The sequence below is a fragment of the Aristolochia californica genome, unplaced genomic scaffold (genome assembly GCF_029961685.1).
Source record: "Aristolochia californica isolate CCGP_79_NKW_82.1479 unplaced genomic scaffold, dmAriCali1.0.hap1 SCAF_7, whole genome shotgun sequence".
Taxonomy (NCBI): Eukaryota; Viridiplantae; Streptophyta; class Magnoliopsida; order Piperales; family Aristolochiaceae; genus Aristolochia; species Aristolochia californica.
This window is the reverse complement of record NW_027182268.1, coordinates 1,289,882-1,304,207: the sequence shown is the minus strand read 5'-3', so window position 1 is coordinate 1,304,207 and position 14,326 is coordinate 1,289,882. Positions and strand designations below refer to the sequence as shown.

The 14,326-nt window shown below is 36.1% G+C and overlaps 1 protein-coding gene across 1 annotated transcript; it reads left to right on the top strand.

The window, feature by feature from the left end:
* The first annotated feature begins 2,436 nt into the window (after positions 1-2,436).
* LOC137937533 (protein BUNDLE SHEATH DEFECTIVE 2, chloroplastic) lies at positions 2,437-13,083 on the top strand. Its single transcript, XM_068782598.1, has 4 exons — positions 2,437-2,666; positions 11,311-11,377; positions 12,389-12,485; positions 12,856-13,083. The coding sequence occupies exons 1-4, from the start codon at positions 2,514-2,516 to the stop codon at positions 12,932-12,934; spliced, it is 396 nt and encodes a 131-aa protein (XP_068638699.1). The 5' UTR covers positions 2,437-2,513; the 3' UTR covers positions 12,935-13,083.
* The last annotated feature ends 1,243 nt before the right edge of the window (positions 13,084-14,326 follow it).

Sequence of the window (14,326 nt, the reverse complement as noted above, 5' to 3'; positions counted from 1 at the left end):
GGGGGAGAAGAAAATTTAGGGAACTTGGATCAAAATGACCCATCACTTGTATAATTGTACTTAAAAAGATTAAAAACAAACTATGCACAAAATAAAGGGAGCGTATGATATAATTGCATATTTACTCAACTTCAACCTTTAGGGAAGTGTTATCTTTATTTTTTCCAAGTTAGGTTTTGTCATCATAAAAAGGGAGAGATTGTTGACCATAGGTTGACTCTCACATTGCTTTTGATAATAACAAAACTTAATTGAGCTAATAACTTGCAAATCTAGTATTCCGAATACATAAACTTCAAGAGCACCTCAAGGTCTAAAGCATCAAAGCCAAAATGAAAACTGGAAACACAAAATTAAGAACATCTCTTGAAGATGCACCCACAATGAAGAAGTCAACGTGAATAGTCGAGTTCAAGCTTCAATAGACAAACATTTAAACTCAATCAATTTATGTAAGAGAGTATTTTAACTCCTATTCCTTAAGTACTTGTGAGATTGACGCTTATTAAATTACACATAGACATGTTTAGAATCATCATATATATCGCTTAAAAACATGTTAAAGCACTTAGAGAGAAATTCTCATGCTTTATACATATATGCACTTTTATTTGGCATTGGAATGATTGATCAGTCACTAACTATGAACGATCATCCAGAATTATGCAAACCAAGAATATAAAACATGATCGATTAACCATAGCCGATTGATCAATCATCCAGGACATGGCCATTCCATGCTTTAACGCATGGTCTATCATAGTTGTCCATGCAAACTGATTTAACATGGAGTTATCGATCATCCCTCCAGATTGATAGATCATTGAGAACCTCGCCAGAAAGGGACTTCAAGCATGATCAATCAATTGAAAATAGATTGATCGATCATACTTGTATTGTACAACCAAAGGGAATATCGATTGATCGATCAACTTGACTTTTCTGGAGCAAAAGTAACATATTGATTGATCAATCCATCGATCAATAAGTCACTGTCTAATAGAAAATGGGCCATTCTGATCTATTGATTGATTAATCACTTACTAATGATTAATCAATCAACGATTTGATTTTTATCAATGGGTAAATAATGGCTAGTTTGAGTTAGGGAAACTATAAATACTCCCCCAAACCATGAGTACAGAGAGGCATGAGTATTTATTGGCATATATTCAAGCCACAAAGTTTTATTTTACAAATTCTCTTTCAAAAGTGTTTTAGAGAGAAAGAGAGTGACCCTATCTTTGAAAAACTTTCATATCTTTCTACTATCCTTGCATGCATAATAGTACAAGCTCCTTGATCATTCTACAGAGTGCTACAAAGGAGGAGGAAGCTTGAAATCTCTCAAGGAGAAGTGTCTATCCAAGTAAGAGAGTAAGATCTTCCCTTTCTTTGTGTATTTGTGAAAGGTTTATCTAAAACCTACTAATCTAGATAGAAAGACCAAGCTAGAGCTAGAATCTGGCAACAATCACTAAGAGAGATTGGGTTGTATGAAAATCGTGTATTGAGCTATATGGCTGAAGAGAGCCGACATCTCTTTGTAATTTTCTAGCTATTAGAGCGTAATAGTGAAAATTTTCCCAAACAAAGGTTCTTGGGTTGTGACTACCACTACGGGAACATCGAGAACAAAAAATCTTTTTGTTCCTATGGTGTGTGCATGTTTATACATGCATTGAATTGCATGATATTTTATTTATTTGCACAAATTGGTTTTAAGTTGAATAACTCAATTAATGGTCAATTAAGTAGTACAAGTAAGGGTGAGTTGTTGTAAATTGGTTATTTAGGTTCAATTGAGTAGTACAAGTCTCTATGTGGGTAGTATTATAATTGGCCTAAGAGGCAATATTGTTATAAGTTTCATTTGGCAACCCGAACATAGTAAATTAACTCGAGAGTGCAAATACCTTGGGAGAACAATCTTGGAGAGGATTGTGAACTATGATAAATTGTTGTCCATCTATTAGGAGTTTGTTGTTTAAACTATTACTTAATATTTATATTTTACAATTGAATTATACTTATATTTTACAATTGAATTATAGGAGATTGTGAAAGCACTAAAAGGCTAAACAAAAAATTAAAAAGGAATTAAAGTTTGTAAACTTTTTAACAAACCTATTCATCCATCCTCTAAGTTTGTTTATATTAGACCTAGCAAATATTAGTTATTACAATTATGATACCTATATTTATTTTTAATTAGTTACAAATACACAAACCCTTGAAGTAACTTATATAATGAGCACAATGCTTTATTAACGAGTATTCTTAGTTCAAGTAGGTTGTTGGAATAATTTAAAACAGAAGTAAAAATGTGAGGGTAAACGTAATTTACCGTAAACGAAAAACCGACAGCCGCTGATTGGCGATGTGAACCTTATCATCTTGGATGGTCTGCAATCTTTTTAAACACTCTGTGAACAGTTTCTCCTCCATTAATCATTTCTGGATTCGAGCTTTTCCTTCGAAACTTGACAAGAGATAACACTTTTTTTTCCCAAATGGCTAGCATATTTCACGTCACTTCTGTTAATTCCATAAAATCTTTCACTGCCTTTCTTGGTGCAGGGTTAGTTGTCAGTTCCGATGCCCAGAAGCGTCCGTGGGTTCGAGTTGGAGTGAAAACCTCTAAGCTTTCAAGAGTCGTTGCGAAGGTCTGTATGCCACGTTGACTGACAAAGCCTATTCTACAGATTGGAGGCTTGTGTTCTTCTTGATTTATAACTTGCCCTGAAGTCCGTGTAGTACTTGTTTATTTGGATTGCATGCTTCTCTGTGTCAATTAACCAGAAACTTGAAAAACCCAAGCTGTCTTCATCCTACTGTGATACAAACAACCTAATAGAAAACGTTTGACGTGAACATAAACCAGAAGTAGAAAACAAGTGGTTGTCATTTTCTTGTTGCCCTTCAAGGTGTATGCTACCAGTTCATAGCTTGCAGACTGCAGAGTTAAAAATGTCACACCATATCCCTCATAACTGGAAATTCTAGCCTAACAGTTGGCGTTTAAATAAAAGCATCTGTTATTCGAATGCTATCTTTAAATGTCCTCAGCTTCTCAAATGTTCTCATGAAAAATATCGCTATCCAGGGGATTCGCAAAAGAAATTCCTTTGCTATTCGGTCAGTAACATTTTAGTACGACATTGATTGTTCCATACGTACATTGGGATGGAATATTTGCCTTTAAGGTGTTTTAACTATGGATCAGATCTGTTAGGCATTATTTGTGGCTCTGCAGTGAATCAAAATTCTCATACATGCTGTTGTTGTTGTTTGTTAGTATGATTATAGATATTATTACATTGTTAATATTTTTATCTTTTGTTTTATGCCATATGTGCTTACCCTGTGTTGTGTATCTTCATGCCAACAAACACAAATGCTTGACACTTAAATTAGTCATATCTTAGCGAACTTATGTGAATGGATTGTAGAGTTTCACAATCAAGAGTATTGGCTTCTAGCTACTGTTGCTAGTAGAACCGAAAAAGAAAAATGACTAAAGGGGAAAAAATCTGTCACCTGGTTTGCTTGTGGAGCTTTAATGCCTATTCATCTCCCATATAGACTCTTATTGGATATTTATCCATGTGAAATGGCTGCAAGAGAAAGTAGAAAGAGGGTAGGCAACAGTGCGAGTTGACATAGGGAAAGAGAGAAGCACATTTGCTCTCTCATACACTTTAATTATAATACCTGTTACAGCTAGAACCATAATTAAATTGAACTTCCAAATTCCAATTGGACTCATATGGAAATTCCTAAATTAAACATAAATAGACATAGCAAAACTAGGAAACCTCTTGTAATTGTCCTCTTCATTCGAACTTCTTCTTTGAGCTTGCTCTAGTGGGAGTCGAGCTCTTCATAAGACTTCCCTTAGACTCCATGAAAGCAGTTTCTTTCATACACCCCCTCAAGTTGGAGTTTGTAACTTCAGCTTTTAAAGCAAGATGTTCTCTGTCTTCAATCTTTAACCTTCTTCTATCTCAATTCCTTTGGCTGCAAATTTTTCATTTTCCATTCTCCCCTTTGGATGTTGTGGTCACCAACTCTAATCAAAACTCTCACCAGCACTAGTGGAACTCTTCAGTGTAGGCTCCTTTGAACACCTCATTCCTTTATACATCTCCATCTACTTTTGCCCTTCAAGCTAGGGATCTATGACACCAACAGACCTAGCTTATTCCAAACTAATATGAGAAAAAAAATCATTCCTAGCTAAACAGAAAACCCCATACTCCAAAAAACAAGAGGATTCACATATATCAAACACTGACACAAGAACTCAGCCTCTTACTGATTTCTTAACTTGCCACTACCCCTTGCTGTGACAGAATCTGAAGTTAAAGAAGAAGGTCAGGTCAGATGTGCCCCTTTTTACAATAGCAAAAAAACGTGTACACTCTTCAATTCTTCAAAGAAGGCATGCCACAAAGTAGTACTATGGGTCGTGGGTGTCCCATTGCTCCAAAGTGCTAAAAAAACAACCAAAAAAATACTAGTAGATGTTTTACAGCCTACCCTTGCACATACATTACTCACCTTGTACACATATATATGGACTACCAAGAAAGAGATTGACTTAACAAACAAGATTGACTAGTTTTAACACCAAGAAGGGCCAGAGACAAACAAAACTTCGATTATGTAGAAACTCTTCCATCAGAGTTCTTCTTCCATCTTACCCAGAAAACAGAGTTCTTATTCCATCTTTATGACGGACCTCACAATAAAAATCTTACAGACATCAGATCTAATAACAGCAACATTCTAGCAGAAACTAACCAAATAAGGAGACTCCAAAAAATCCTAAAATTCATCCAGTGATAGTAACAGAGATAAAGAGAGGAATTCTGGGCATTTGTTTCTGTGAAGATGGATTCCCATATTAGAGACAGAGGAGACAAACAAGTAGCTGTTTTGCTGGCAGAGGAGACGAATTCAGGGCGTCAACAAACAAAGTTTATTTACCCAGGTACTACACGGTAGAAATTAGTCAAACATATTTGAAACAATTTTTTTAGCTGTTGCAGCTCTAAGGACTGAACGGAGAACAAACATACCAAATTTAGGAAATATCTGGTCTTGTGACTATGAGATAGATCAACTTCCCAACTAACCGTTGAAACTGACCAACATCAACATCACTATCAGTTCCTGCACACAACTTAACATTAGGATCCATAGGTGTGAATAGGATTATAACATGTCTAGACTGAAAAACTTCAATCCCAAAGAAGTACTTGAGAAGCCCGAGGCCTCGGTTTGGAACTCCTTATTAAGGTCCTACTTTACCTGTTGAATGCCACTATGGTCACTGCCCGTAATAACAATGTCATCCTCATATACTACCATAAGGATGTTACTCAGTGGAATTTCTGGCAAACATTGAGTGATCACTTTCACACCTCTTAAACCCAAGTTTTATAACTACAGTGGTAAATTTATCAAACTAAGCCTGCAAAGACTGTTTCTACCCATATATTGTTTTATTCAACCGATATACTTTCTCCCCTTCAACCACATAACCAGTTGGTTAATACATGTAGACTTCCTTAGAGAGTATATCATTCAGGAAAGCATTCTTGACATATAACTGATATAACTCTCATTCAAATTGGTTGCTAGATAAATAAGAACTCTGACCAAGTTCATCTTGGCAACAGGAGAAAATGTTTCATCATAATCAACACCATAGGACTGAGTATAACCTTTAGCAACCAACCGAGCCTTGTATCTAACAACAAAACCATCTGGATTACTTTAGAGAGAAGACCCATTTGCACCCGACTGCCTTTTTTTTTGGCGGAAGAGTGGCCCAATGTAAGTGGAATTGTGATACATAACCTGAATCTTTTCATCCATGACAAATTTCCACCTCGGATCAGTGAAAACTTTCTCATAGTAGGTAAGAATGGTGGAAGAAGACACAATAGACAAAAAAGAGACAAAAGTCGGAGACAAACGGTGAGTGAAAACATAATGAGAGATAGGGTGTGAAGTGCATGGAGGTCTAACAGTAATGGAGCGGGGCTCTTTGGGAAGAGCAATGGGCCTAGTATCATAAGGTGGTTCATAAACTACCGGAGATTGAGGAGAACATACCTCGGGATCATCTGAAGACTCCATAGGTGACTAATCAGTGGGTGTAGAGAGATTCAGAAGGTTGGTCCACGGTCTGAAAATTATAATCCACCAGAATAAGTGGCTTTGGCATCCTTGTAGATGGTGAAAAACCAGGAGGAGAGCTAATACAAAAATAGGGATGGTGCTAAAAAAAGGAAACATCAGTTGAGATAAACGTTTTCTTCAAGGACGGAGAGTGACACACAACCTTTTTTTATTTTTAGAATACTCCAAGAAACTGCACTTAACAGCCCGGGGAGGAATTTACCGATGAACAAAAGATGTGCACCCAAAGACCTTAGGTGCCAACGGGAAGATAACTAAAACAGGAAACAGTTTGGAGAAGGGGGTGATACCTTTGAGCACATTGGAGGGCTTACGGTTAATAAAAAACAATTAGTGAGGACTGAATAAAGCCAATAAAACTAGGAAATATTCATAGACAACATTATAGTTCAACCAACTTCTACAAGATAGCAATGTTTTCTTTTGGATACATCATTATGTTGAGGTGTATAAATACAGGATGATTGAAGAATGAATCCTTTTTTCTTGCAAAAATTTTGAAATGTAGAAGAAAAATACTCTTTCATGTTATTAATTTTGACCTTGGTTTTAAACTAATTTTCCACCATAGCATAAAAGAAGGTGAAAGTAGGAAATACCTCAGCCATGTCTTTCATCAAATATGACCATGTAACTCTCAAGTAATCATCCACAAATATAAAAAAGATAATACTTAGATTGAAATATATTTGGGACATTAACAGGTCCCTACACTTCCGAATGAACCAAAGTAAAAGGACTAGAAGCAATATTGTTTTGCCTGGTTGAAAAACCGATCTATGGTATTTCCCAAGAGCACAAAATTCACATGACAACTGTGAAACCGAATGAAGAGAAGGAACTAAACTTTTTAAATTTGCTAATGAGGGATGACCAAGCCTTTGTTGCCATTTGGAAGCCTTTTCTGTTGTGGTTGCTACTACTACTGTCAATGTAGTAGGGTCCATGTAGTAAAGGCCCCCTCTCTCATGGCCGCTACCAATTACCTGTTTTGCCTTGATGTCCTGAAAGACACAATGAGATGGAAAAAAAGGTAACAAAACAATTTAGTCTTTTGGTCAATTGACTCACTGACATAAGACTCAATGGAATTTGAAGGACAAACAAGACATTAGAAAGTGACAACAATGATGAAATGGTGAATGTACCAATACTCTGAATCCTAGTTTGTGATCCATTTGCAATAGAGACAAAGCGATCTAAAGTGCATGGTGTCACAAAGGACCAATTCTTAATTTTACCTATGAGGTGCTTAGAGGCTCTAGAATCAATGATCCAAGGTGAATTGCTAGAGCATGAGAGAAAGGAATATGTACCAGTAGTAGCAACTTTGGCGGTTGTGTTGCTTTCGAGAGCATCTGTCATACTTTTAAATTTCTGAAACAATTTATGATCCTCTTCTGATTAATCAATCTTCCTCTGGAGGACTCTGAAGGTGCTTCACTGTTGGTAGATATAGTAGAGGTTGATGCTTGTTTAACCTTGAAGTAAGGTGGTTCGCCATGCAGGTTCCAACAATTTTCAACTAGATAGTAGTTGAGCCCATAAAAGGTACACTTCCTTTGTTGACCACCAATGTTAGAGGTAGGAACATTGCCACCTCTACCTCTTCCTTTACCAGGTATCTTTCCACCTCTTCTTTTACCTCTACCAGAGCCATTGTTCTCTCTCTCTTGTGAGAACATAGCTGAGTTTTCCACTTGTTCTAGTTGACTGTTGGATTCCTTAACTAAAATCCGTAGCATGGTTGCACATTCATCCAAGTAGGGTGGTATATTAGCACGTCATATAGCTGAGACTAGGTTTTCCCTTTGCTTTTCCTGTCTGGCAACATCAAATGCATATGGTTGTATAACGTTCCACTCTTGTAACAGCCCTCTGGATCGTCTCACTTTGTGTTGCACATCTCCTGAAAATCTCATAAATCTTTTGTAGACTGTCAAGGGTGGAATTTAATTCAAAACATGTGTTCGAAATTGTTTTGGCGGTCTCTAGGTGCACCACATTGTTTGCCACATGTTTCTCTATACTATTAATCAACTAGTTAATAACTAGTGTGTATTCTCTCAACCACTTATGGTAAGAGGGCTGATCCACATGCATAGGTGGCTGAGTTATATGCTCAACAAGGTCTCTAGTAATTGGAAAATGTTTCACACATTAGGACCAAGACAAGTAATTACTAAAGCCTTTAAGTGGAATTGTAGTCATCCTCAAGGAATCACCTTTGCTGAAATCAGCATATGTAGAGGAAGAGGAAGTAGTTGACAATTCGGATATTATGACTTACAAAAGAACTTTTTTTTTTCCAGAAAACCTGCACCTTTAGGTTAACTTAGGAGGAAAGAGGACAAGACTTTATCAAAACTAACAAATATTTGAAGCTATGGAATGCTAAACTATATAATGTCAAGTGATCAAATTCAACAAGTAACAAGCTAGGAAACCAGCCCATAGATCACACAAACATGCCACCTTTTTTAAATTTTTTAGAGTTTTTTGAGATTATAAACTAGAATTCTAATCACTCAATAACCAATGGTGATTAAAAAAGGGAAAAAATGAATTAAGTGCTGGTAAGAAAGCAATAAAAAATGAACTAGAACTAGTGATTACTTTCCAAAACTATTCTTCAAACCCTAATTTAGGGTTTTAACAACTTAATTGAGCAGCCATTCCTTCAACAAACCAGAACTTAAGGAGAGCTTCAAGAGGATTTTTTTGAATTCCTATGGAGAATTTTTTGGTGTAAAAATTAAATTAAGAAAACCAAGGAATGAAGGAAACTCATGCGCATGACAAAAAATGTGATTTTAGCCATTCGATATGAAGAAAAAAACGAATTTTGAGGGCGACAATTAGGCTTGAGTAAAAACAACTTTGTGACTATCAAAAACTTGAATTGAATCCCTCATAATGTGAAACATTAGGTGAAACTTATCTGATTGAGGAGAGAACTTGCTGAATTGACTTCAACCTTTTGTTCCTCTTCAAAACTAGCTGAACCCTTTGTTGCTTGAACGTTGAATTGAGTTTCCTTTCCACTAAACTTTCATAAATTGATCAATTTTACTTTAAACCCTAGAATTCCAGCTTTGATACTATGTTGAATTCTAGGGTTTAATCCATGGATAACTTGGTTTGAGATAAAGAAGAAGAAAGAAGAAGAAAGAAGAAGAAAGAAGAAAGAAGAAGAGAAGAGAAGATGAGAAGAAGGCAAGTGCACAAGTTGAGGAGAGAAACTTTAGGGGTTAAGAGAGTGCACGTGAATGAGCTCCTCTCCCTCTTATTTATATAGGTGGGGCATAAATGTCTTAATACGTAAGAATAAAAAAAGAACACTTAAACTAACTACTAACTACAGCTTATGCCAGTCACTCTCATAATTAACATGGCGCGACCCTTTCAAAACATGTTAACAAGTATTTATCACAAGTTGACCAAGGAATTTCATGAGTCAACAATAAACCACTAGCAGGGAGGCATAGGACGTGTGAAAACTTGAGATGGCAAGTCTATGCTAGATGACAAGAATGCGGGACTGAAGACTTAAAGATTAACAAAGACTAATGTGTTACTTAAGTTAGAGGAAACAAAACCCAATTAAGTAAGGCAAATGTATGACTAGGGGAACAAGAAAAGTAACAAAGAAGAACCATAAGAGAGAAACAAAAACTTCTTTTTTCTTCCTTTTTAAAAAAATAAAATAGAAGAAAACATTTATTCTCTTCTTCTTCTTCTTCTTCTTCTTCTTCCACTTCCCCTTCTTCGTCTCTCCTTTCTCCATCTCCATCAAAATCATTGCTGCTTTGATACCATGTGAAACATTAGCGAGAGAAAGTAGCAAGCAGGTAGAGCAAGAACATGAGTTGAGATAGAGAAAAGAGAAGTGCATCTCATACACTATATATAATACCTTTTACCTATTGCAATTAGAACCAGAATTAAACTGAAGTTCCCAGGTCCCTTTTAACCTATATTAAACTTGCTAAATTAAATATAAAAAACATAAAACAAACTAGGAAACCTCTTGTAAACTTTTTCTTCCTTCCAGCTTATTCTTTAAGTTTGCTCTACCTATGAGTCTTGTATTTCATAGACTCGCCTTAGACTCCTTGAAACTAGCTTCTTTTACAATCCTCTTACTTTTCTGCTGTCTTTTATACCAAATTATCTTCTGACTTACTATATTGTTTAACATTAAGAGTAGCAATCTCAAGAAAGCGGCTAAATATGCTGCTCAAATAATCAAATGATAGAAGCAACATTAACTTTATTTTGGAGGACAACAATTTCGTAACTGGAAAAAACATAAAAGGCAGTTCTCTAGCCTGAACATTGAGAAGATACCTATTCATTTCTCATTTTTAAAAAACTATGGAAACAACTTAGTTTCTTTTTGTTGACTTTTTTCCTGAGACTGTATAATTAACCTGCCTAGGTTATCCGACCACTGGTCAAATATATTGACTTGGCCAAGTTGTTCCTTTTTTTAATTTTATGAAGAGCAGGCTGTACTGTTGTATGACCCAGGAAAAAACATCTTAAGTCTACATGCTTTGGTTCTTAAAACACTTTATAATTATAATGTACAGCAACGATCACTCTTACCACCTTGAACTGCAGAATCCTGAACCTATTCATCAGATTTTTCTCAATAAAACTTGCAAGTCTTGACTTTGAAATGCCCCATATTATGAAATTCACATCCTGAGTTGTACAATTTAGTTACTACAATACTCTTTAATCTATATGGTCAATTGGCTGGTCTAATTGTCAACAGAAACATCCTGTAACTGTTTGGAAGTCAAATCAACACCATGGCTGAAATGGAAAATCTAGCTATCTAACAAAGCTACTCCAGAAAATCACTTCTTTGATCAGGTGCTTGTTTTCATAGTTTTTTTCTGTTTTATCTTATGATGTTTTGACGGCTCTTTTTTGGTCGTAATGACCACATCCACATCTTTCTAAAATTCAAGAGTGTTTCTAAATTACTGGTGCTTGAATGAAATGACTTCTTATTTTTGCTGCTTTACTACCTATTTTTTTATCTTACTAATATCTTTTAGCTTCTTGTTTTTTTTTCTCATCTAGGCTGCTGACAGTAATCAAAGCAAAACGAAACCACGCAGCATTGTCTGTGCTGACTGTGATGGAAATGGTGAGAATTAATTAATTTCGGGGCTTTTCATTGTGTTGAATCTTAGATTAATTAAAATTTATGCCTTGTTGTAATATTGTTATGGCCAAAATGGGTACAATGGAGCTGAGAAGTTAGTCAAACCCATTCTTTAATCTTGCTTAAGTATGGTTTATGGCCTACATGTCAGGTACTTGGGAGTTATTAATGTATATTGCCACACCAACTGGTCATGGCAATGTAGGATCATAGACCACATTGGGTAACGGGGGTTTGGAGTCCATTTATGCCTCTTTTTAGTCATTCTAGTGCAAAGTACTGGTAGACAAATTACATGCATTTGGTTGGTTTGGTGGGCTCCATGTGAAACTCAAATGATCTAAACCATTCCTTGAAATCCGTGCATGAAATTGAGTTTGTCTATTACATATGTAGGCATCTTGTTGTGATTTTCTCAACCTCTTAGCCACTTATGTCTTTCATTCTAAATAAAGATTCTCACTTTTCTCACTCAGCAGTGAACAATGACAATACTAAGTTCACATAATTTTAGTGTCCATTTTTTGATAGATTGGACTTCTTGTTGGTATTTTGTATGGATGAATAATTGAAGCTCGCAATTTCATTGCATCACTGCCTTTTTCACTGCTCATTTTGTTGATGACTCCTGTCATGAAAGTCAAATGCAGGGATGTATACGAAGTTTCATTTGTAAAAAGTTTTGCTACAAGTACTTAACAAGTCGAGTCCATACATGACAAACCAAATTCTCATGTCATCATGATAGAGACCAATGGTCTGACAAAGAGTTCACTTTTAAATCACTTCCATAAATAAATCACTTTTAAAGAGGTAAATACTTGACTCCCGCCTTCTTATGCTTCTTCACACTCACTCTCTTCTAAATGATACATATTTTTGAAAATATTGTAGAGCACATAATTTCACTTAACATAAAGAATAATAACTGGATGAATTACGTGTGGAATTCCAGTCAACTAGAGATTAACATCATGAAGTTGAAATTTTCAGGTGCCATATTGTGTACACAATGCGAAGGTACTGGTGTAAATTCTGTAGACCATTTCAATGGGCAGTTTAAAGCTGGTGGTCTATGTTGGCTTTGCAGGTAAAGAATAAGCACGTCCTAGTCTTTCTTAGAACTGGTTCCGAGCTAGGTCTTATCATGTGGAATAAATATTGAATGACTAAATGAATTAACAGTTTTGTTGGACTTACTCGAGGAGAATGACTGTCAAGTTTAAAACCCGTATTATCCATGTGGAACTGGACCAAATCTTGAATTACTAAATGGCTTAACAGTTTTATTGGGACTCACTCGAGGAGAATCATTGAAAAGTTTAAATCCATATTTATCAATCTGTGTGTGTGTGTGTGTGCGTGTGATTACATTTTTCATGTTGTGATTGTTATTGGTTTCTCTCACAGAGGTGTCTTTGCATTTTTCATGTTGTGATTGCTATTGTCTTTGCTCACAGAGGTAAAAGGGAGATACTATGTGGGAGCTGCAATGGTGCTGGCTTCTTGGGAGGTTTTATGAGCTCATTTGAGGATTAAAAGTTACATTCTTCTTCATTGCTATTTGCAAGGCTAAAAACCTGATGATGTTTGTTACTGCAGCATTAGCCCTTGGATAGTTAAATGAATGTCTGTTTTGGATAAGCATTATAAACTGGAAATGAGCAAATCCAATTTGATTCGTGGTATCATGCTGTTATACAGTGGGCTGATGGAAGCTCTGGATATTCGTTGCTTACAAGTAGGGGAGACTATTGGATTAGTTGTTAAAAATGGCAGAAGTTGTTAAGAATCTAGTATCTTTGGAAGATCAAGGAACTGTAAACATTGAATTTGTTCCACATCAAAGATCACTATATTCATAATATATTCAAGAAAGTAGTTAATAAGCCAGAAGTATCGGATGATTCTCAACGAAGTCATGGTACTCCTGTTAAAAGAAAAGATATGAATTTAGGTGTAATTATGTCATTGTAGAAGGCACCTCAAGGAAATACTTGGTCTAGGGTTTGGAGGCACGGCCTCGGCTAGGGGTGGCTGTGCTCTTTTTCTGTTTGTTTTATTAGTAGTAACAACCTATTACACGGCAACTATCATCCTTCAATCATAAAACAAGTGTTGAACAGCGGAAATATGTACTACAACCAAGCAATGTCATTTGTGCTAATTGAAAAATAAAAAATTATGGGTTTCAGAGTTATTGTTTGCTAGTGGTGCTAGAACTGGCTCACATCCTCTAATTATACCAATTTGTGGGAGTGGCCTAGTTCTAGGACAATTGAATTTGTCAATCATTCTCCTCTTCTGGAAGAATTAAACTCTTATTTGTATCTCTTTCATCTAGTACACCTCTTCTTTCTCTGTTGTTTCTTTAAATCTCTCTCAGGTCTCTTATTTCTGGTTTCTTTTTTCATTCTCTAACTTAAGATTTGCACTTATTAAATTACTAAAGGCTTATTACTGCACTTTCAAACACATAAAGAAAAAACATATTTCATCTCTACCTATAAAAGGGAGTCATTTTTTCAAGGAGAGATTTCCAACAACAGAGGCTAGAAAATCACAGGAGAGGGTTGTTTGCTCTCATCCTTTCCCCCTCGTCTCCTCCTTTTCCTGGTCCCCTTTCCTTTCCACCAACCTTACCCTGGTTAGTGCGGCAAGTCATGTGGCTAGTGCTTACCCCTCGTTGCCCAGGAGGAAAAAGTGCCCCTTCCACCATGGAAATGCCTATTAATAAGGAAGAAAAGAGAGAGGGGCTAGCATTTACCCCCTCTTACGAGAATGTTGGTTTTGATATCCTTTTCACATAATTTTTGTTGGCCTAGGTGGCTACTCAAGGCTTGAGTAATTACTTGTTTTGGTCCCAATGTGCGGAACGTTTTCTGATTACTAGAGACTTTGTTGAACATATAACACAACCACCTATGCTTG